At 36.3% G+C, this 21,865-nt stretch overlaps 3 protein-coding genes and 1 long non-coding RNA gene across 4 annotated transcripts; 2 read left to right on the forward strand and 2 right to left on the reverse strand.

The window, feature by feature from the left end:
• Positions 1–1,176: 1,176 nt before the first annotated feature.
• On the forward strand, positions 1,177–3,092 carry LOC147483151 (F-box protein At5g18160-like). The gene has a single exon (XM_086576471.1). The coding sequence runs from the start codon at positions 1,305–1,307 to the stop codon at positions 2,931–2,933; it is 1,629 nt and encodes a 542-aa protein (XP_086432597.1). The 5' UTR covers positions 1,177–1,304; the 3' UTR covers positions 2,934–3,092.
• A 3,562-nt stretch (positions 3,093–6,654) lies between these two features.
• Positions 6,655–11,996, reverse strand: LOC147483152 (flocculation protein). Its single transcript, XM_086576470.1, has 4 exons — positions 11,573–11,996; positions 11,367–11,482; positions 8,256–8,496; positions 6,655–8,149 (listed from the first exon to the last, which is right to left on the reverse strand). The coding sequence occupies exons 1-4, from the start codon at positions 11,825–11,827 to the stop codon at positions 6,905–6,907; spliced, it is 1,857 nt and encodes a 618-aa protein (XP_086432596.1). The 5' UTR covers positions 11,828–11,996; the 3' UTR covers positions 6,655–6,904.
• Positions 11,997–13,070: 1,074 nt separating this feature from the next.
• LOC147483153 (signal peptidase complex subunit 2-like) lies at positions 13,071–21,803 on the reverse strand. The gene is made up of 5 exons (XM_086581165.1): positions 21,692–21,803; positions 21,461–21,612; positions 21,287–21,368; positions 13,642–13,784; positions 13,071–13,562 (listed from the first exon to the last, which is right to left on the reverse strand). Exons 1-5 carry the CDS (start codon positions 21,779–21,781, stop codon positions 13,466–13,468), a joined length of 564 nt encoding a protein of 187 aa, XP_086437291.1. The 5' UTR covers positions 21,782–21,803; the 3' UTR covers positions 13,071–13,465.
• LOC147483154 (uncharacterized) lies at positions 18,992–20,468 on the forward strand. Its single transcript, XR_015206647.1, has 2 exons — positions 18,992–19,383; positions 19,456–20,468. It is a non-coding gene; the product is annotated as an uncharacterized LOC147483154 (long non-coding RNA).
• Positions 21,804–21,865: the final 62 nt, after the last annotated feature.

Here is a 21,865-nt window from a genome sequence, read left to right on the forward strand (position 1 = left end):
TCAATATGGGCATGACGTAGGAGTGTAAAAAAAAACCGTTGACCCATCATCCCGTAGGATACCCGGTCTTCACCCGCAATCCAAACCCGCACTGACCCGAAAACAAACTTGCCCCGCCCCGCCACCATTTTTACGCGGTCGGGCTATAGGTGTAGATTCTATGCTCAAAACCGACCCGTCAAGCCGCCCGACCCACACCGTGTCAAAAGCCATTAACCCAACCCCGTTGACCCGCACAATTTCAAGACTCTAACTCTAATATTTTTGTATTTTGTTTATATTTTCTTTTAACTTTTGTAGAATTTGGGAGATATGAACACAAACTTAATTATGAGTTCAACATCAATTTCAAATATTTAAGTTTGAATATTAGGTAAATATCAAAAGTTTAAATTCAACTTTTGAATTTTAGAGAAGACGAATCATTCATTCTTGTATTAATTTCGAATTCTTTTAGTTTATATTTTATTGTTTTGTACCATAGATCCTCGCTCCCATCTTCATTTTATCATGCTATGAAAAATAATCAATTTACAAATGGTAAATCACGATAAAGAAGTTTCAAATTTACAGATATGGTTTTGGGTTCAAGTTCAAGTTTTTTTTTTATTGATATATTGATTCCATTTTTTTCTCTATGTTGTGAATTGAAAATATATTACTTGCAGAATTAAAAAGTTTTTTTGGGTGAAATTGGGTTAAAATGATAATTTTCACCGGCCCCGATGACTTCCCAAAATCCGCCCGAAAATGACCACTAACAAGTAGGGTGATGAATCTTAAGATATGATACTTCAACCCGCCCCGCCCCGTCGGGGACCACTGGATTTGTATCCCATAGACCCGCCCCACTCCGACCCATCACTATTTAACCTGCAGTTGACCCAGCTCTGCCCCATATTACACCCCTAGCGTGACGGTTGGATTTGTTGTTGGACTTGGGCTTTCATGGCAAACTTGTAATATTATATTTTTTGGGGGGTTGCCCCATGCAATTTAATGAGTGCCCCATTAAATCAGCTTTTAAAACCGGTACATACTAGTAGAGCACAGTGGTTCTGCTTAGTGAATGCAGTTACATTCTACAAGTTGCATACAGTTTGGAATCTTGGATCCTGCTTTTGCTCTTTGCCAATTAGAAAAAGTCAATTCCTAAAACGTTATAAAAGCCGGAAAGTTGGGCCCGTTCCATGCAAAAACATGGGAGTACGGAACCTGTTTGTTTACCCATTGGAATTCGCCAAATATTAAAGAGATCACAGTGGCTTTTGTTCGACAAGACCTAGTAAATTTTTTAGAGTAAAATGAAAGACAGTAAGAAGAGAAGATATCATGTAGATCAACTTCCGTATGATCTACAGCTCAACATACTTAGTAGAGTAGATGTGAAGTTTCTCTTGAGATTGAAATCTGTTTGCAAGCAATGGCGTTTATTAGTTAAAGATCCCATCTTCGTCAAGGAACAGTTGCATCGATCAAAGAACAATGCTCACCTAGTCATCTTGGGTGGGCATGAATGCAGTAAATATCACTTATGTTTATATTCAATCAACAAAGGTTCATGGAACTACATACATACGACGAACATACCATTAGATGTTTTCCGTACAGAATGCTGCAATGGTTTGATCTGTTATTGCAACTGGTATGCAGATCTACATGTGTGTAATCCAAGCACAAGAGAAAGTGTACTCCTACCGAAGAATAGTGGATACTGGGAAGCGCTTGGATTCGGTTTTGATCCTTCTGCAAACAAATATAAAGTGATTTGTATAAGTCTATTTAGAAACGAAGTTCTTACTTTGGGCAACAGGTCATGGAGAACGGTAACCAGCAGACCTGCCAAACAAATATATGGACCATCCATTTGCATTAATGGAACATTACATTGGGATGACGATGATATGCTTGTCACATTTGATCTAAGTACAGAAGACTTTGGAGTAATTCCGTATCCAAAAAGTACTTTCAAGTCCATTTACTCAGATTTTGCTGTAGGGGAAATCGAAGGTTGTCTGGGCATCGTTGCCAGTGATGCTGTAGATAACAGGTGCTTTGATGTTTGGATCTTAAAAGACCATAACAATCGTGTTTGGGAAAAGGAGAGAGTTGTTCTGGCAAAAGACACCAGATATATGACGGTATTTCCCATTGTCAGTCGGAGCGGTGATATATTGATTCAAGATCTGTATTGCAGCATGTATTCTTATAATCGAAAAAGCCGTAGAACAAAAACAATACGATGTCTTGGCTTATCATTAGAAGCTTTCTCCATGGAAAAGCATGTGGAGAGCCTCGTTAGCTTGAGTGAGATGTATATGGATGAGTTTAGTGCTGTACGTAAAGATGGGGTGGTTCTTGATGCTTGCAAAAAAGAGATGAGCACGGCGTTGGAGACTACTAAAGGACAATGTGCTTTAGAATTGGAAGAAAGAGATAGTGAACCAATAGATTCAGAGTGGTGTGATGTAGACAGAGTGGCGGAAACGAATGCAGTTAATGGAAGTGCAGTTGAAACAAATGTTCAAGTTCACGAAAAGGAGGATGCAGAGGGATTGGTTATTGCCCAAGAAAGAGACATGACTGAATCAGTTAAGGAAGAGCTTTTACCTATTGTTGGTCTCGCAGCGTCCCAAAGTTCTACAATCTCAAGTGAACATTCAGAAAAGCATATCATGCTTCAATCTACTAATGAGTCTGCGTCTGTTTCGAAGACAACTAATAGAGGTTTTGCTGAAGCAGAATTGTTTACGAACAATCTCAACAGCACACATACTGTGGGTTCTGAAGAGAAAGCTGTTCGAACCAATGAAAGTACTACGATCTTGTTACAGGAGCAAAAGAAGTCTTGCGCAAAGGCTCTTTCTGATGTAAAGATGTCTCAGAGACGATCAAAAAGGAGTATTCGACCTCCAAATCGACTAAACCTTTAACTTGTTAGGCCTCTTTTTTTTGTTTGGTTATAGTTTTGCAAGAAATTGGGCTCTAAGCACTACTTGGTTTCAGTTTTTTTTTTCATTCTTCTTTTTCTTGTATATTTTAACATGTATTACTTTTTGAATAATGTCATAAATCAGACATAGTCATTATCACTTCGAATATATTAACCATCATCGTCTATATTGGAGTAGATTCTTGGATCTGAGTACAAGAATGGCTTCAATATATTAACCATCATCGTCTATATTGGAGTAGATTCTTGGATCTGAGTACAAAAATGGAGAAGCCATTAAGGCAGTAAAGAACTATACACAAATGAATGGTAAGCTATGATCTTGGTAGAAAAGCGAAAAAATGGTAGCGTTAGTAGATTCTCAGAACAGATGCAATATACTAATTTTACATTGAGGCCTTCAGATTGTAGAATAGATATACTGACATGCACACGGCACATCTAATGTTCTGCTGTCGCAGTCACATAGCCACATAGGCAATAAAGCAAATACGACTTTTTTTTTTCATATTCAGAGTTGGTAGAGGCAATTCAGTCATGAAGAGTGGAAGATTGTTCCATAAGACAAAATGATTAAATTGGGAGATGGAAAAGAAATCTACAGTTCAAAAATCATACCCAAACATATACCCCAGGCGTATCCAGAAAAATGGAAAGCACACACTTCACAATTCACACAGTACAGATTTGAAGGAGAAGGCACACCCACTATGTACAGTTAAAAACCATCCCTAAAGCACAAGCTTGATAATTAACTGAAGCAGCATCATACACTCATACACTGGGGTGTTGTAGTTTCTTATGTGCTATTATTTTAATGAACCTCTGTTTTAATTGTTTTTCTCCCCTGCGCTCTTACTTTGCCTGATTGTTACTTCATTTTGATAAAAATAAAAAACAGAGGATAACAGGTGCAAGTGCGTATAATCACATTTACAAAAAACAGTCAAATTCATTGGCACAACACGATGAATGCTAATTGAACTAATCTTTACAAATCATACCGTGGAGAGGAGCAAGGGATTCTCTATATTAGATTAACAGAGGGAATGCACAGACGTTATGGAACCACCTCAGATACCATCATACCACTTTATGCCCTTCTCCTACACTACTGTGCGTCTATGCCTTTCCCACACAATATGACAGACTGCATCACCACTAGGCAAATTGTCCGACTCCCTATATCAATTGGACTGGACAAAACTCACCAAGTGAACTGAATATCAAGTTGAAGTGTTGAACATATAACAGATCTTAGCTAGGTTAGCCTACAGGGTGAAGCACATACTCAGATTACATACATATACTAATCATAAAACAACATTTAGTTTGTCAGGTTTTATTCAAATAACACCCTTTCCAATGGTAGTGGCAGTGAAAGCATCTAACTATACCAACCTTGTACGCTCTGCGTATTACCCCCTATAGACATTTTACCAAACCCAAACCTATGATACACGGATACTCCTAAAATGTCATTGTAGCTGTATCGGTCGGGTACAATACCGATACGGGTATGGATACTTCTAGGGTACTGGAATCCCAGAAATAGACCTGATCCGATAGTTCTACTCCGTTGAAATGTAAATTGTTTTTGAGGCTTCAAGTTGCATTGACTTTGACATGTGCTATAATAGTTTTTCACATGTTCCTAACTAACTTTACTCAAAGAACTACTAACATAATTTTTAGAATACGCATATATTTTAAAATATTCATGTTAATTAGCCGTACCCATAGGCCGTACCCGTATCCTAATATTTCAAAAAAGCCGTATCGTACCCCGTACCAGTGTCGCCATATCAGTATCCGTACCCATATTCGTGCATCATAGACCCAAACCGTATTTTGTTTTCTTCTAACATTTACCAAGTTTATAGCTACCAGCACTACTATAAATCTAAAGTAAACAACTGCAGAACCAACCCATGCAAGTAAATGATTCTCACAGTCACACATACAGAATCATACGAAAAACTATTCCATATCAGAAACCCAAACAAAACGTCAGAGTAGAAACCAAAAATATCAAACAGAACGCAAGTGGAATATATTGCACTCCATTTCTAAGTTGCAACAAAATCATAACTGCACAGAGCAAATATGGAAAAACTAACGCACCTACATTCTACAACAGCAAATATGGAAAAACCAACGCACCTACATTCTACAACAGCAAATGATGGCACTGAACTATTTGGGGCAAGGAGGAAGCTAAGACTGAAAAATGGGGAAGCACATGATATGAAAAAACGTTTAATAAATTTTGGTATCAACTTCCAAACCACCTCGAAAAGAAAACTGAGGTTTTAAAAAGGAAAAGACGAAATAGTAAAATTTCAGGTGAAAAGGAATGGTGCATAAATCCCAGAGTCTGTTGTGTATTCAATCAGAAGAACTAATTTAATAGGGAAAGGGAAAAAAATTACACCTTAAAAATCATACCCCCCCCCCCCCGCCCAAAAAAAAGGACTGAAAACACTTACCAAGTTTAGGTGTCACAAACACGTACCAAAAAAGCACACCCAAAAACCAAGAAACAAAAGCCTCATGGCCCCATATATGTATGCTATCCACCTCTACACATCTAAAAAGAACGTGATAGCAAACACAGTTTCTCTATGCACGGGGATTTCACAGTTCAGATCTTATGGTGGTTAAAGGTTGCAATAAAATTAAAAATTCACAGCAAACAACAAACAAGAAAACTTATTTATAACATTGATCCTAGGCACATTCTAAGCATATGTCAATCCTACTATCATTACAACAAACCACAACGTAACAGCCAATTAGCATTCTCTACATCTGACATTTTTCTGATGTTCTTTTATAACAAATTTAAGTAGTACTCTCTACAAATCTCAAGTCCACAGCCTTAATTAACTAAAGATGCAAAAGGCCAGTGAAAAAACAAATGCAAGCTAGAATATCATCCACACTAAAAGTAGCTACTGAAACCAAAAATATTATCGTACTAAAGACATGAAAATTATTGCATTCGCATAAAATAGTTTTAAAAAAACTCACCAACAAAGTAAAAAGACAAAACAAATTTACTTGGCGCCACCAAGTAAGTGAGCACTCTGTTGCTCAACTTCAGCAAATTGTTGTTCGCGATCCATTGCAATAACAAGTGGGACCACTAATACCACCAAAGTCGTTCCTGTTAACCAAGCTGCTTTTCCAGTGCTCCTCAATAGTTTCCATCCTACGGTTCCTGCATCTGATGCTGTTTGTTTGCCACGTTGCACGATTGGTGACTCTGATACTGTGTTGCTAATTTTCGCTAGTACTCCTTCCTTGTTGTTTCGAGACGCCATTGGTTGATGAGAATGAAGAGACACAATGAGGGATTTATTTGCACTCTTTCTGACGTTTGGGGAAACTTATATAGAAAGAGAGCGGCCCAAATCCGATTGGGTTAGTTTATGGGCCTCCACGAGCCCATTAGAATCTTAAAAAATAAATTCTCTTGTTTACGAAGAGAAAGAAAAAGTGCAGTAACAAATAGAGACAGGAAATTTGTGTGTAAACAATACGAGATAGCAGTTCCTTGCTTGCTTGCCTGCTAAATAGTGATGAGCATTAACACTACTTCGGAGTTCTGACCCATGAAACTAATCGAAACAGCAATTTAATACAATTGCGATATGGCTCATTCTGAAACCATACGAAGGATTAAAAAAGAAAAAAAGTTCAATCAAATCAAACTCAAAATTAGAAGAACAAGATCCCATACAAATAGAGTTACAGTCTAAACTAACACATGTAACATCTAAATATACAAAATATACGAGTTTTGAATATGATTTCCATATTGACTTAATATGTCAAAACTGACAAAACATCTACAGTTTCTCCTTACTATATGCCATTTTGGCGCAAGAGACTACACACAAAAATGATACTTCTACTGTACAGCAAACTTCTTAGACAGATTTTCTTTCATCCAACAGCATCTTTGTTCACATCAGCCGAATGATAGTCTTTTAAACCTTCAGATACTTCGGACTTACTAGACGAATCGAGATCACCATCTTGCCTCCTCGTACTAGCCCAATGAGCCAGTGAAACAAACTCCATTGCACTGATACTGTTGGCTAAAGCATCAACATCTGTTTTTCCACTGCACTTATTTTGGCTTCCTGCATCAAGCATATCATGGTCCAGTGAGTTGACAGCACTGGTTAAAACAGCAGGAAGATCCCTAGACCATGGGTGAGTTTGCGCCGAACTGAGCAGCAGCTGCAGAGTATCCCTCGCGCCCTTTTCGGCCATCGACTCGGAATCTGGGATTGAAGGGTTCACCAAGTGAGAACGCAGAGGAATGGTGGCTGGAACAGCACGGCCAGCACCAACCAGGTAACCTTGGCCAGAGGAGCAAACACCAATAGCTGGGATGTGCACGATAGGGTCAAACATTAAAGGCGTGAAGGTGGGAATTTGCTGTGAACTTGTCACTGTGGCTAGTGAGATGGAAAGAGGTAGTTGAACCACAGGATCAGACAAGAAAGTTGAGAAATCAAGGGGTGTTACATCAAGCAGATTAGGGGGTTTTAGTGGAGCAAATGAGTTCCTAGACCCATTGGCTGATAATAAAGTTGACAATGGCGGAAGAGGAAAACAATCAGCGAATGAATTTGTCACATTGGCTGGAAGTTCTGCAAATATCGGAGTTGATGTGCAAGGGGGGCATGAACAGTAATAGGGAGGAAAGAGATAGGAGCCTCCAGTAAGATCTTTCGATGAGGGAAGTCCTTCCAACAACTGAGTTATAGCAGACGGAGTAGCACCTATTCCACGTGATTCCAAAAAGGCCAAACTTGAGGAAGATGGTATGCTACCTTCAGCTGGCATCTGGTTGTTAGTTGAGCTGATATTAGCATCTACCAACATGGACACTGAAGGTAAACAACAGCTGTCAATGACAGAGTCCTTCAAACTATCACTGCTACTGAGTTGGGGAAATGATAACTTTGACAATGAGGATTGATCACTTGAATCCAACTCGGAAGGCTCAGGTGCAGTATCCGTTGAAGTAATTGGCGCAGAAATATGAATTGTTTGCAACTTGCTCACAGTTGAACCAACAAGATATTCATGGAAATGAACGGCAAAGCAATCAAGTCGCGACTCAGCAATTCCAGTCAGTTCCGCCAAAGATGGCCTCCTTTCCACTAAATCATTCATCTGCCCAACAGAACAAAAAGAACAAGGATTATAAATAGGCCCTTGCAACTCAAATAACAAAAACAAGACCCAAAAACAAAAACAAAAGATCAACATGCCAAGATACCTTAACAAGTAAGTCATTTCCAAGGAGCTTTGATTTCTCTGAGCACCAAAAGTAAGCTTGATTGCTCAGGAGATTCAGTACAAAAGAACGACCAGAAGTATCAGCTGGGATATCTTCGATGCTTACTGCAGAGTTCTTGCAATTGCTACTTATTGTAGCCAATCTTTCTGAGCAACCATCATCCCCCACGAATGAGATGCGCAAGTTCGAAGAAGGTAACAATGCGAGGTTCAAATTTCCCCTGCAGAAAGGCACAAAAGATATTGAATAAGGTTTCATCATATTGGAGACCAAACAAAGTACATGAAACAATATTACACTAACATCAGAATACTGCTCAAACTTCAAGTTGCAACACATCTCAAACAATTTTATCATGGTCAATCTTAAATTCTCTATTCCACCTTTCCCTTGCTCTGATAATTTCAAATGTGTAAATGCAAAGTTTCACAGAAGTAGATAGCCCCCAGTTTTCATAGTGTACGGTTCCCTTTCTTCTCCGTCTGCATATCCCTCAAACTCTCTCGTGTACTCACCCCATCGCTGAATGGGCTAACGTCCTCCCCACTTCCCTATTCAAGCACAGCGCATAAGCCCTCTCTAAATCTCTAAACAGCATGATTGCCTTATACCAAGTATTTTAGGTTTGTAATCAATCTAAAGTCACTGCTTCGTATAACACGAATTTCCTAAGATCTGTTGTGATCGCCTCAAACCCAAGTCCTCATTGGTTGTCCCAATGCTCTTCCCAGAAAAATCACATTACCTCTTTTTTATTATTTTCTATCAGTAAAACCCAAATTAATTCTTATAGATGCCGTTATCCTTGTAAAGCACATGGCCAGACAAATCTGCTTTTCTTTAGTTCATCAACTATTCGAAGCATTTACAATAAACCTATTGCTAGCGTGATTTTCATTCAAGCTTTGTTTGCACTTATGAATGATATTAAATAAATGTCATGCAAACTTTTGACATATCAATAATACATATCTCTGAAAGCTTAAGAAATAAAAAATTGTCTACAACACCATAAAGAAGACCAAGTATATCTGACTAATGCCATTTCTGCTTTTCCACCAGCATAAATTTCAACCTCTCTAGTACTAAATTTTTACTCATAGTGAAGCAGTAAACTACAAATGCAGAAAAAATGAAAGCAGTAACAGGATATCAATGAGTTTTCTCAGAGCACATCAGTAGTCTATCATTGGCGGTGCCATCAAAATTAAATCCTAACAGATAAAAGTAACCTCTTACTATAGGAAAACCAGGACAAAAAAATTTGCAACTATAATTATAAAAATAGAACGATCTCAGTCAACAAGTCACCATATAATCATGTCTATATTGATTAAAAGTCAAGTAGAATAAAGTCAGCTGTGAACTAAATACCAATTTTCACAAAACCGGGACATCTTCATTGAGACGTGTTTGAGTCAGAACAAACAATATCCAGTTCTACGAAGAAATGAAAACAAACATGTGCAGAAAGTAATGCAGATAAACAACATTTTGTTCTATTTAACTCGAGCATCAAACTAACATAATATGGAATTCACAACTAACACCAATGATAAGGTTCCAAAACTCACTTAAGATAACAGGAATATCACCCAAGACTTATGACTTATAAAATCCATGTACACCATGATAAATAGGGTACCTGGGGCATGAAACTACCTTCAGTTCGTCTTATTTCAGAGATCACAATAGATCATACGCCCATTACCTACAAATCAAAAGATATTTTTATTCGGGAGGATGAACAGTGTCATCATTAATAAGCTGAAACCTAGTATCCTGCAGTTCCTGGTAATCATCAACATATAGGGGACATGTCCCCTGACCATATCACATTCAAACCAACCAAATGTGAATGGACAAACTTCCACCAGATAATGCAATTATTCATAAAACGCACGTTTTTCATAATTAAATAACGAAATGGCAGTCGAATAGATCCCAGTTATCAATTTAGTCATACACACATTTAAGAACAACAGTAGAAAAGGATTAACAAATGACAAGCAAGGGTAAAAAAGTTAACATCATAAATGATGGATATAAGAATATCAAACATCGCAAAATACTAGCAACCAGAAACACAGTCAAGAAGAAAAGACCATGTCATGATGCCTAAATAAGTGAGCCTATTCAACCACCAGGAACTTTTCTTTAGAACCTTTCAAATGTGAGCAGACCAAAGGACTTATTACTGCTCTAATGTGTGGAGCAAAAACGAATGAGCAACATGTATGCACACAGGTGAAAAAAACGATCTGCACAAGAACATAGTGAAACACGACTAGGCTCGACTTGGTTATCATACTACATTGTTAAACTAACGCAGCTACTTGGGCTCGGCCTGTTTCTGGCTTGCTCATATTGCAATATGAGCCAATCTGAACTTCTAAATATATTTTAGGGATCATTTTAAATTAGATTTGAACAACAGCAATAATTTGAATACTACATATACATTATATACACAATTTCAAACTCTTTCCTTATAATATTATTATATGTTATGATTATGACCAGTGCTGGTTCGATATGTGAAATAAATAATTGTAACTGTATCAAGTAAAAGCCTAGAATAGTAAATCAAAAACAATAAAAAGGAAGAAAAAAAACAGACAAAAAACAATAAAGTTCTTCGGAACCAATTGTTATTAAACAACTATATGCATTTGTAACTAGCATAAAGTCCATACTCTTCAATCCATTCATATCTCCTACTTCTAAGAGGTATCAGTAATGCTACACCAACCCACTTATTTGACCTACTATTTGAACCTATTGATGTGTCAAAAGTCCTAATCATTGATTTACATAGAGATATGTGTCCGTGTGTATTGCAATGCAAACCAACGTTATCCAAATAGTGAGTCGCAATAGTAGGTCCGTGTAGCACTACTCAAAGGTATAGCAATAATAATATTAAGAATACGGACTATAGTGTGTCGAAACGAAGTAAGAAATGCAACACATAAAAGCAAAATAACAATAAAACAACTGATTATCCAAAGATTAAGCTAAACATAAAAAAAAAAAAAAAAAAAAAAAAAAAAAAAAGTCAAACACAAAATCACAAACATAACACAATACCTGACAGAAGTCGGACAGAAAAGATTCCTTTGCTTGATAATCTTTCCAACGCGAATCGACACCAGAGGCATACACAAACACCTTGCTAACATCCCAATTTCGTGCGCCTCAAAATGCTATTTTGAAAAAAGAAACATTTAACTCCATCAATAATAAATAAATAAATAAACAAATTGTAAAAGAAATATAATAAAAACCATACAAACCTGAATCAAATTAGCAAGAAGTCGATCTTCTGCAGCACAATTAGATACATTTGTTTTAAGCAAAGGTGTTAACCTCTCATCAGCTCTACAAGCACCAAGTACTTGTAAATCCAAAGCTAGTAGAAACTGTAAAACATTATCTTCTCTATCACTCATCTCAAACAACAGATCCCTTTCTTCTTCTTCCTCGTCATTTAAATAAACCGCCACGTCATCAATTGTTGTTTGACTATCTTCTTCTCTTGATTCAACCATAGTTTCTAAATTGATCTTGAGAGAGAGAGAAGGGTCGAATGGAATAATTGGGATATTCGGATTTGAGGATTGATTATTATTAATTTTAAAAAGTTTAACGTACGGCGGAGATTGGGTTTAGAGTGTGGTCCCTACTGTTTGGATTAATTCATTTGGCCACGAATGGGATGTCCACCGTGGACCCACCTCAGTTCAGTTGATATTTTTATTGGGGAATGGGCGAGAGAGGATAAGACTCAAAATACCGCTCATTGATAAGTTTCGATATAATAATATATCGACTAATGTTTAGGATAAGTCGATAAGAATAGAAATTCCAAGGACTTTGCTCCTTCACGCAGGTAGAGTTTTGGTTTCACCACACAGTCAACTGCATGCAAGGCCCAAAATTTCGATATCGGTTAATATATCGGTGTACCTAAAAATCGAGATATATCGGATATCTCGGTTTTTTTGGTGACCAGTCTAAAATTTCTAAAATATCAGATATCTCACCGATATATCTCAGATATTTTGGAAATTTCAATATTAAGTTATTAACAATTGGTCAAAAAGTCAACTGATATATATCGATTATCACGAAATATCGATTATATCGGCGATATAAACTTTCATATCGGAAATTTTGATATATCTCGGAAAAAAAAGGATTCAATATTCGGTGGATATATGTCAGAAATATCGATATCGGTGTACCAATTTACCGAGATATATTGGCAAGATATCGGATATCTCGGCGATATTTTGGGCCATGACTGCATGTAATTCTATGGAAAAGAACAATATTGACTGGTTGATCAGTTGATGGTAGTAATTTTGATTACGTATTAATAAAAATAAAATTCAGATGCCTAATTTGTGGCATCCTCGCTCATGGATTACCAACAACAAGAAAAATAAAGGTTTATGCCTCAAGGATTTGGAAAAAAATATATCTTGGCCAAAAAAAATAATCTAATAAATTAAGAGCATGAATATGTTGGGTTAGACATTAGACCTCCAGCCTCCTAAGGTAAGTTCACAAAGTGATGTTCTCAAGCCTAACCATGTTAGGTTAGTGGCCAACATAAACATGTGCGACATGAGATTTTGAAACCCATCACTAACTTTTGATAAATAGCGGTTTACAACTCATTGTTACTGATGGGGTTCCATATTTCGCATTTATAAGCTTTTTCTCTACTGATCCCAGGGACGCTGAAATCGTGGTAGACCTTAGATATCACCAACCTGACAACCTCAATGGTCAATATATGCGTTTGGCATTTGTTATTTTCCAGTAAACTAACATATCAAAAGAACCGTTCTACATGGTGAGCAGTACTTCAAAAGCAAAGTAGGGCAGCTCGAGTAGCTCATCACTGATTACATTCAGAGTGAAAATACAATAAATGGTTAAAAATGTTACTTCGCTGTACTTTTTACTTGAATCTAGTACAGTTTTTTACCAAAAAAAAAATTCTAGTGCAGTTAGTTTATAGAGCACGTTGCAAAATCTTGTATCATATCAGTCAAAATTCTAAGGTTCAACTAGAAATCAATCTCCATAATACTGAGAATTCTCTGCTCCGTGCATAGCGTCACAAGAAATCAAATTTGTACCTGCCTCTCCTGTGCCCTATTAAAGAAGCCTTCCGATTACTTGTTTTTTCTTGATTCTCCCGTATACTTACTGATTAGTCCCTCCACATCTTTCCAGAACAAACCTTCCACCAATATTCCATCCTTCGTAAACCTACAAAATGTTACCAAAGAAAGTCTTGGACTGCCCTGAAATATAGACAAAGAAAAGATGCGCAATATATATAACATACCATCCAGTAACACTCTTGGTAAACTCTACTGGTTCCTTAGCAGAAACAGATTTAGGGTCAGCACTGGCAATTCTGAGAGTATATAGGTCAGAATACCTTGGTAGATTCGAAGAGACCACCAACCCCGTACTGTTGAAGGATCCCTACAGGAAGATAACAATGAAAAGAATGAAAAAAGACGAAGATGCCATAAATCAAACATGACTTCAAGTAGTTTACAGGCAATTCCATAATAATGTTCACTGCATCCAATTTTGTAACTATAAACAGACCACGTGCTGCACATTGCATACTAACCGCCAATAGATTTTGGACAGTATATGGGAATTTCCTATGAATTCTTTAAACATTTTTTTCAATTATTGGTATCTAGCAAGAAATCACAGTGAAGGTCCAACTTGTCTATAACACGATAGGGATCTGTTTAAAATATTCATATCCTCACCAAATAAACCAAATATAGAGCTCCCAATAACTCATTGCATTTTCTCTATGTTACATTGACACGGATACGAAGTGTCTGACATGGTGGAATATAAAAAATTGAGATATATCACATACAATATGTGTCTGGCACAGACACGTGGATACATATCTGACATAGATTTTTTTTTAAATATAGCGTGTCCATGTAACATAGCATTTTCTGAAACAAAATATGGTTATTTAGCAGAACTATTATACTACAACGATTTTTTGGTCAGATATGTTCTGTGCTAATATCCAATGTTTTCTTATGGTAATGATATAAATGGTTCAAAATTCATTTCTATAACAACCAACACATCAATCTAATTTATCTATATTCTTGACCGCTAAAAAAAGATATTGAAAAGGAAGAAAAACTTTAGGGCAGTTTCCAGAACTGAAACACGACAAAGGGCATCTTAACCCTTAAGGCTGACCCAAGAAAACTACAGTGTAGTCGAAATTGAGTACTCAGATATAATCTACTATTGGACCATCCATTATCAAACCACATAAGCCATAACCAGCAAAATACACAAACAAGATGTTGATTTCTAAAACCTTTCACTGCAAGAGAAAACGAGATCTATCTAGCTGAATAGAATGGGTCTTATGACTTGTTTATATGCCTGCAACGGAACATAGTGGCAGTAGAAGAGTGAGCACACAATGTTCTCTCAAAGGCAACAGTATCAACTTTGTTTATATTGGGATAAGATTGTCCATCCAAATCTGACTTGCCCCAACCAATATCATGTCCTGTCCCTAATACAATCATATATAATAGTTTATAAATAAAATCATACATTTAAACCAAATATAGATAGACCACAAGAAAAGGGTTCATTCCCAGTAATGTTAGGTCTCAAACCAACTCCAAAAGAGATGGGCAATCTAAAGTTGGACCAAAATCAAACATGCCTCCCTAAATACCAGTCCCCTTATAAAAGAAGCATGCCTAGGAAACAACCACGACCCTGGTTTATACTTTGCAAATATCCACTATATAGTCTCAAAAAGAAACAAAGCCCAACCCATATCTCCAAAACTACTAATATATAAGAGCTGAGTTCTTATCTCAATATTGTATCAACCCAATACCTAAAGCTTCTTAGGAGAGAATTTTCAGCTAATAGATTATGATGGTAAAAAGTCCTTTTGCAAGGGGCAGAAATGACCAATAACCAAAAGGAGCAAGGCCTCAACATTGAACCATTGAGTAGATCAGGACTCTAGCGAAATCAAGGACCAAAATCCCCCCCAAAAAAGGTCGGCCAAGAAATCACGACTGAACATATGGCCTCTGTAAATGGTTTGGCAAGACTGACCACTACTACAAAAATGCAAAAAGATAGCATCCATTCAATAGCACTTATAAAAAAACACTATGGGTTTTTGGGCATTGCGTTTGTTGATTTTGTGCTATGTATTTTTTCAACTGGACCAACATCAATTGCGTTTGGACAAATAGAGCTATATAATAGACTGCGTTTTGGACCAACTGCTATCTTTTATTCCCGGGCAGGCCCAATTCTAAGCCCACTCAAAACGAAAATCTCAATTTTCACACGCGCCTTCTATTTTTCCTCATTTTCCCTCTTTCTAAATTAAGAACCAAAGAGAAAACACAGCCATTGGCCACCATTCTCTCTAATCCAAACCCTCTTTCCACCACCTCCAATCACCCACTACCACCTCCAAACCGCCACCACCTCCAATCACCCCGCCAACACATTTACACCACCGACCCCATCAAAAAGTTTTCCTTCCTTTCATCTGAAAACAAGCCAAAAGGTTTTATCGTAGGTACTCATCTTTTCCTTCTTAAAAAACCACCCCATCTTCTCATTTCATCTTTATTTTTAACAAAAAATTTTTGTCTTGAATTATTTTGTTAATTTTTTTTTAACAAAAAGTTTTTGAAGTGAAGGCATGCTATGTAAGTATTTTTTTCACTTTCATTTCAGTCTTAGTTATTTCAATTTTACTTCAATTGTTTTTTTTTTTTTTTTTTGTGTACTGGGTGTTCAGAGTGAATAGATTTAGCCAAACAACATGAACATCTCAAGCTCATCAAATTCATTCATCTTTTCATATTTGATTTTAAAATTGTATTTTCTTGTACGAAGTCAAACCCCAACTTAATCGCCCGATGATTATTTGTAAATTTCGCTTTTCAGTGTTTTACTTCAGATTTGCAATGATGGTTTTAAACGATTGGAAAAAATAAATACATGAGAGAGAGAGAGAGAGAGAGAGAGAGAGAGAGAGAGAGAGAGAGAGAGAGAGAGAGAGAGAGAGAGAGAGAGAGAGAGAATAGTTTGATTTGTTATCTTGTTTTAGCAATCAATCCACTTGGACAAGTTTCATCGATAGCCGACGGAAGGTTTAAACTTTTCAAGACATATTATCTGATTTTTAAGTAATCATGAATTGAGGTGTTTGTATGTAATGCTGAATTGTTTGTAATTAGTGAATTATGAATTGGGGTTATGTAATTTTATGCTAAAATTGTTAGTAATTAGAGAACACGTTGAAACATGCATCATATTGGTCCTGATGTTGGTCCATAGATCTACTCAATGAATTATGAAAGAGAGGTTTTTTTATTTTTTTTTTCCTGAAAAAAGGAATAGAAAATTTCATCCTTTGGTCATGTATGCATGTTTATTGCTCATCTCTACTGCCAATAATTTATAGTCTATATGAATGATTACTGAATTTCATTTATTTTTTTCCAGTTTTTGATTGTAGCTTTCTTTTATTTTGGTTGTACTAATAGCTAGCGCTATTGGTGGTTAATGTTTACTTAATCTATGGTTTAATTGTTGTTGGTTCACTTGAGTCAACAATTGTGTAGATCTAGTTCAAAGGACGGAAACCAAGTCGTGAACAATGTTTCTTATTATGGGATCATCAAAGATATAATTTTGCTTGACGACATTGCCTTCCAAGTGCCTGCTTTTTATTGTGATTGGGCAAATGTAGGAAATGGTGTCAAAGTGAAAGATGGATTTACTTTGGTTAACCTCCATCAAAGACAACGCCAACTCGAAAAAGAACCATTCATTTTAGCATCACAAGCGAAACATGTCTTTTATTCAAGGGATAACAGTGATTCCAATTGGTATGTTGTATTACAAGCTCCGCCAAGAGGGCGTCATGACTTGGATATGTATGAGAAGAATGTCGATATATTCTCAGGACAGTTAAATGTTTCGAGAATTGACAAGAACATTGTTGATGGAGATGGTAGCTATGTTAGAAAGGATTGTGAGGGAGACTGTGTAGCGCGTGCATGTACTTTCGACAATTTTGTAAAATGTTTTTTGTACTAATATTTTCGGCTATGAGTTTTGCTTGTTTAAGTTCTGATTGTTCTTTCTATTAGTATTAGTATCAGATTTGCTTGGGACTTGGATTGTTTGTTCATCTTAGTATGAGTATTGGTTGTTTATTTCTATTCATATGTGTTGTGATTTGTTTTTGGTACTCTCACCTGTCTTGTTCATATAAGTTTTGTGTCTTGATGTTTTCTGCCACATTATGCATCGTTGACATTTCAGAATTTTGACAAGGACACTTCAAATAAAATGTCGAAAGCAGAGGTAAGATTTTTTGTTCATCATGTTTGTATATACACATGTTTCTCATTTAACAGAATTTTTGTTGGCATCTTGACAGAGTTCAAAGCAAGCTGAGAAAAGAAAAGCAATTGTAGCTACTCTTAGGAATACCTCAAATGCTGGGATACGCATTTCAAACAGAAATGATGGTAGCCAATGAGTTCCACTTGTCAAAGAGAAAATTGTCTACATCAGAGAAGTCTAACTCTAAGAAGAATAAGGTAAGCACACCTGTCTTCAATTCCTCTCTTTTTTTTCCTTATGCAACTATACAAGCTAACTTGATGTTGCATCACTAGATGCAATCTTTATTCGGTACAAGCATATCACTTAACTAGCACTAGTAAATGCATTTCACCTAATTCACTCCCAAGTTTAAGTGTGTTTTATGTTAGCCTTCATGTTATATTCTTTACATTCCAGAGTGTAAAGGGAGCAACTAAACGATCTAAGATGAGTAAAATGGCCAGCCAAGATACTAACGATGATGATTAAACTGATGGGGACTTTAGCGCGGAAGAAGATGCCCATGATTTCAGTGAGAACGACGAAATAGTCCCAAATTCTTATTCTCGTGGCAGTAGAGAGAACCCTTCTTCAAATGAATCTCACAAATCAAAAAAGATGGGGGGTTCTACAAAATCTAAGGTGTTGTTTAAATATGTTTTGCTTAACATTTTTGTTTATATATGTTAGTTTTTCGTGTTTCATTTGTTAAGTGTTATTTATAATTTTCATTAATCTTTTGTTTTCCTTAAATGGGGTTTTATCACAGAGTTTCAAAAAAGTTGATAAAAGATCTAGGACTAAAAAGAATTCTTCTCACGACTTTAGTGATGAAGATCTTGAAAATGAAGATTATTGTAACGACGAGGATGGAAGTAAGAGTACTGCCAACTGAGCCAAGTTTAAGGGGCCACTAATTGAAGAAGAGAGTGAAGGAGATTCTAGGGATGAGAGTGATGCTATTGACTCTGATGATGCTATCGACTCGGATGCAGAACTTGAAACTAGTAATCCTTCTTCCAAAGAATCTCATCGACTCGGATGCAAGACGCCAAGAGGTCCTCGTAGAGCCAAAGTAATGGCGACTGATAGTCGATCTAAGTTAACTGTGACTTTTAACGCAAATGGGCAGCCTGTAGGAGAAAATTCAGTACAATTTTCTTCTTATTTGGGAAATATTGCATCTGAGATGGTGCCACTCACTTTTAGTGATTGGAGGGCAATAAAAAATGGGTACAAAGATCTGTATTAGCAATCAGTCTTGGTAAGAACGAGTTTTTTTTTTTTTTTTTACTTTGCTTTTTAGTAAATATATATAGTTATGATGTTCTTATTTATTCTATATGTTTAATTTGTTTTTTTTTTTGTAACAATATATGTTTAACTTGTTGATGGTGGGGTAGTCAAAACATTTCACAAATTATTTCTTATTTTGTAGCAAAAATTTATCTTGGATGAAGGGCGTAAAACTTGTGCCCTCCAACAAATTGGAAGGTTGTGGTGGGCGCATAAATCAAGATTAAGGGGAAAGATAAGAGTTAATAGGAAAAAGAAAAAGGACATTGCATGTCTCAAGCCTGAAGACTGTGATGATGCGGAATGGGAAATGTTTGTTAAACAAATGTTAAGGAGAAAGTTCATTGTGAGTAATTTTGGTGATACTTTGAATATACTCATATTGTGAAATATGTTATTTAACTCTTTTGTACTGCAGTTGAAGAGTAATAAGTTTCGAGAAATGAGGGAAACGCAAGATCTCCCTCACACATGTAGTCGACAAGGCTATGCATGCCTAGAGTACGATGGGAGATGCTAAAGTTTGGGTAGAAGAAGTTGTGAAGTCAGAACCACGTCTTTGGAGAGAAAATTATGAATTGCAAACAATGGGAGATACTAAAGGAACCGCAATTGCATGGCCCACAGAGCACGTCATACTTACTGATCACCATAGGAAGTAGGTTGGGATTAGAATGTTTATTTTGTCTTATTGAAATTGAAAGAAAACTTAATTTTGTGAAAATTTGAATCGCGTCAAGTTTTTTGTTATTTTTGTCCTTGTACATACACAATTGAATAATATATTTTGGGTATTAATGACTAAGGTTATTGTTGATTCTCATGTGTATTTTATAGATATTATTATATTATAGATTTTAAAGTATATGTATGTGCAGGCACCGGTTTAGTGGTTACAACAGTTTAGTAATTGCACAGAAAATGCAATTGCGTACAGGTTTCTAAAAACAGGCTTTAAAATGGATAGCGCTCAACCTAAAATGCTATAGAATTGATAGCACTAAGGGGAATACGCTATTACACAATAGATAGCAATAGAGACAAACGCAATAAAATAGCATAGCACTTACATAATAAACGTTGTTTATTATTAACAGCGCTATACAAAAACCGCAATTATATTAATAGTGTTTTGCAAGAAATGCTATAGAATCAATTGCGTTTGTATAGAAAACGCTATTGATAAAAGCATAGCACCGTCATTAATAGCGTTGCATTTTGGAAACGCTATGGAACAACATCCATAGTGTTTTTCGCATGCTATCTTGGGACTTTTCTGCAGTAGTGTACCAGCCTGGTCTGGCATAGTCAAATTAAAGGAGTAATGTTCCACACGGTTGGGTCTTCAAACTAGGACATAGATGAAATGGATGACCCAAAATCTCACCCATCTCAATATCCACATTATTATTTAGGGTGAACTAGTGTTACCCCCCTACTAGATGAGCCAATTAGGATTTCCCCCCCACTAGATGGGAAATTAGGGTCTCCCCCCTAAATACACACAAAAAAATTTCGGTCAACCCACTTTGACTTTTTTTTTGTGTATTTAGGGGAGACCCTAATCCCCATCTAGTGGGGAGGGGGGTAATATTGGTTAACCCTATTATTTATTTATGGGAAATAAAAGTTATTTTAGCAATTTATATGGCCTAACCTAACTTATTATAGCAACTAAAATGCAACTTAAACAAAAGTCAATTTTAGGGATAAACTTGTTGATTCAGATCCAAAACCTCTTATTAGTCAACTTGATTACGACAACTAAGATTGGAGTCCCATAAACTCCTCTGGATACAACCTGGTTTTAGTGTGACACAATCACACCAGCCCCAAAAAAACTTGAAAAACCAAATCTCTATAAGCCACTTTAACAGCAGTAAATGTTAGACGCATAATTCGCCGAAATGTCATATATATGTAAAATTCACTATGGGCATCCCTCACTCAGTAGTCAGTACATTAAATACTGTATCTCTACAACTCAAACTAGCAATGTTGGAAGCTCCTAATCACATACAAGTAGAAGCAAGAGAAGTTTATTCCAACACCTCGCATGTACCATTCAATTACCAATGAGCTCTTTAGTGGTATTGAATGTTTGATAAAAGAGTTCAAGAAAGTGTATAAAAAAGAATGTCATAATATGGAACAAATATGTACATGGAATCTAAGGACATTCTGAGTACAAAAGGAAAGAAGATAATCTTACATACACTATATCATTAAAAATGAGAGAGAAGACTTACAGAAAGAGGGTGAGTAAACAAGATAGCATTCTTCTCCTTAGTGTACGTAATCAGCTGCAAAACTACATTCAACAACACATACTTGTGTAGAGTCAAAGAATCAAACAAACTTCTTCACCAATCAAAATCACAACAACAATAAACAAAATTATATCAATAAAAAAAAAAGGATATAATCCAATGCAACTGATGAGAAAATTTTTACTCTCAGGAAACTTCTTCGGGTAAAATTGTGCCACAAGTGCGACAATAATAATAATCGTTCCTAATAACAACCTCACATTACTCATCTTCACATCTTCTTTAAACCCACGACTCATAAGAATCTGAAACACGAATAAAAATGATGATTAAATTAAGGTTATGAAGAATTAGATTATGAAAATGACGTTGTTTTTATTATACCTCGGAAACGGATTCGTCAAGAAGGTGTTTGATAGAATTCTGATCATTTAAATTTGCTCTTTTTGAATTTTTGCTAGTGGTCGTCTCCATTTCTCCTCCTTTTTTACGAGTGTGTCTGAAATACTGAATGAGAGGTATTATTTATAGTCGGTGAGGCGTTACTGGATCATGGGC

Source organism: Coptis chinensis, chromosome 8, assembly GCF_015680905.1.
Source record: "Coptis chinensis isolate HL-2020 chromosome 8, ASM1568090v1, whole genome shotgun sequence".
In the NCBI taxonomy this organism is placed as follows: Eukaryota; Viridiplantae; Streptophyta; class Magnoliopsida; order Ranunculales; family Ranunculaceae; genus Coptis; species Coptis chinensis.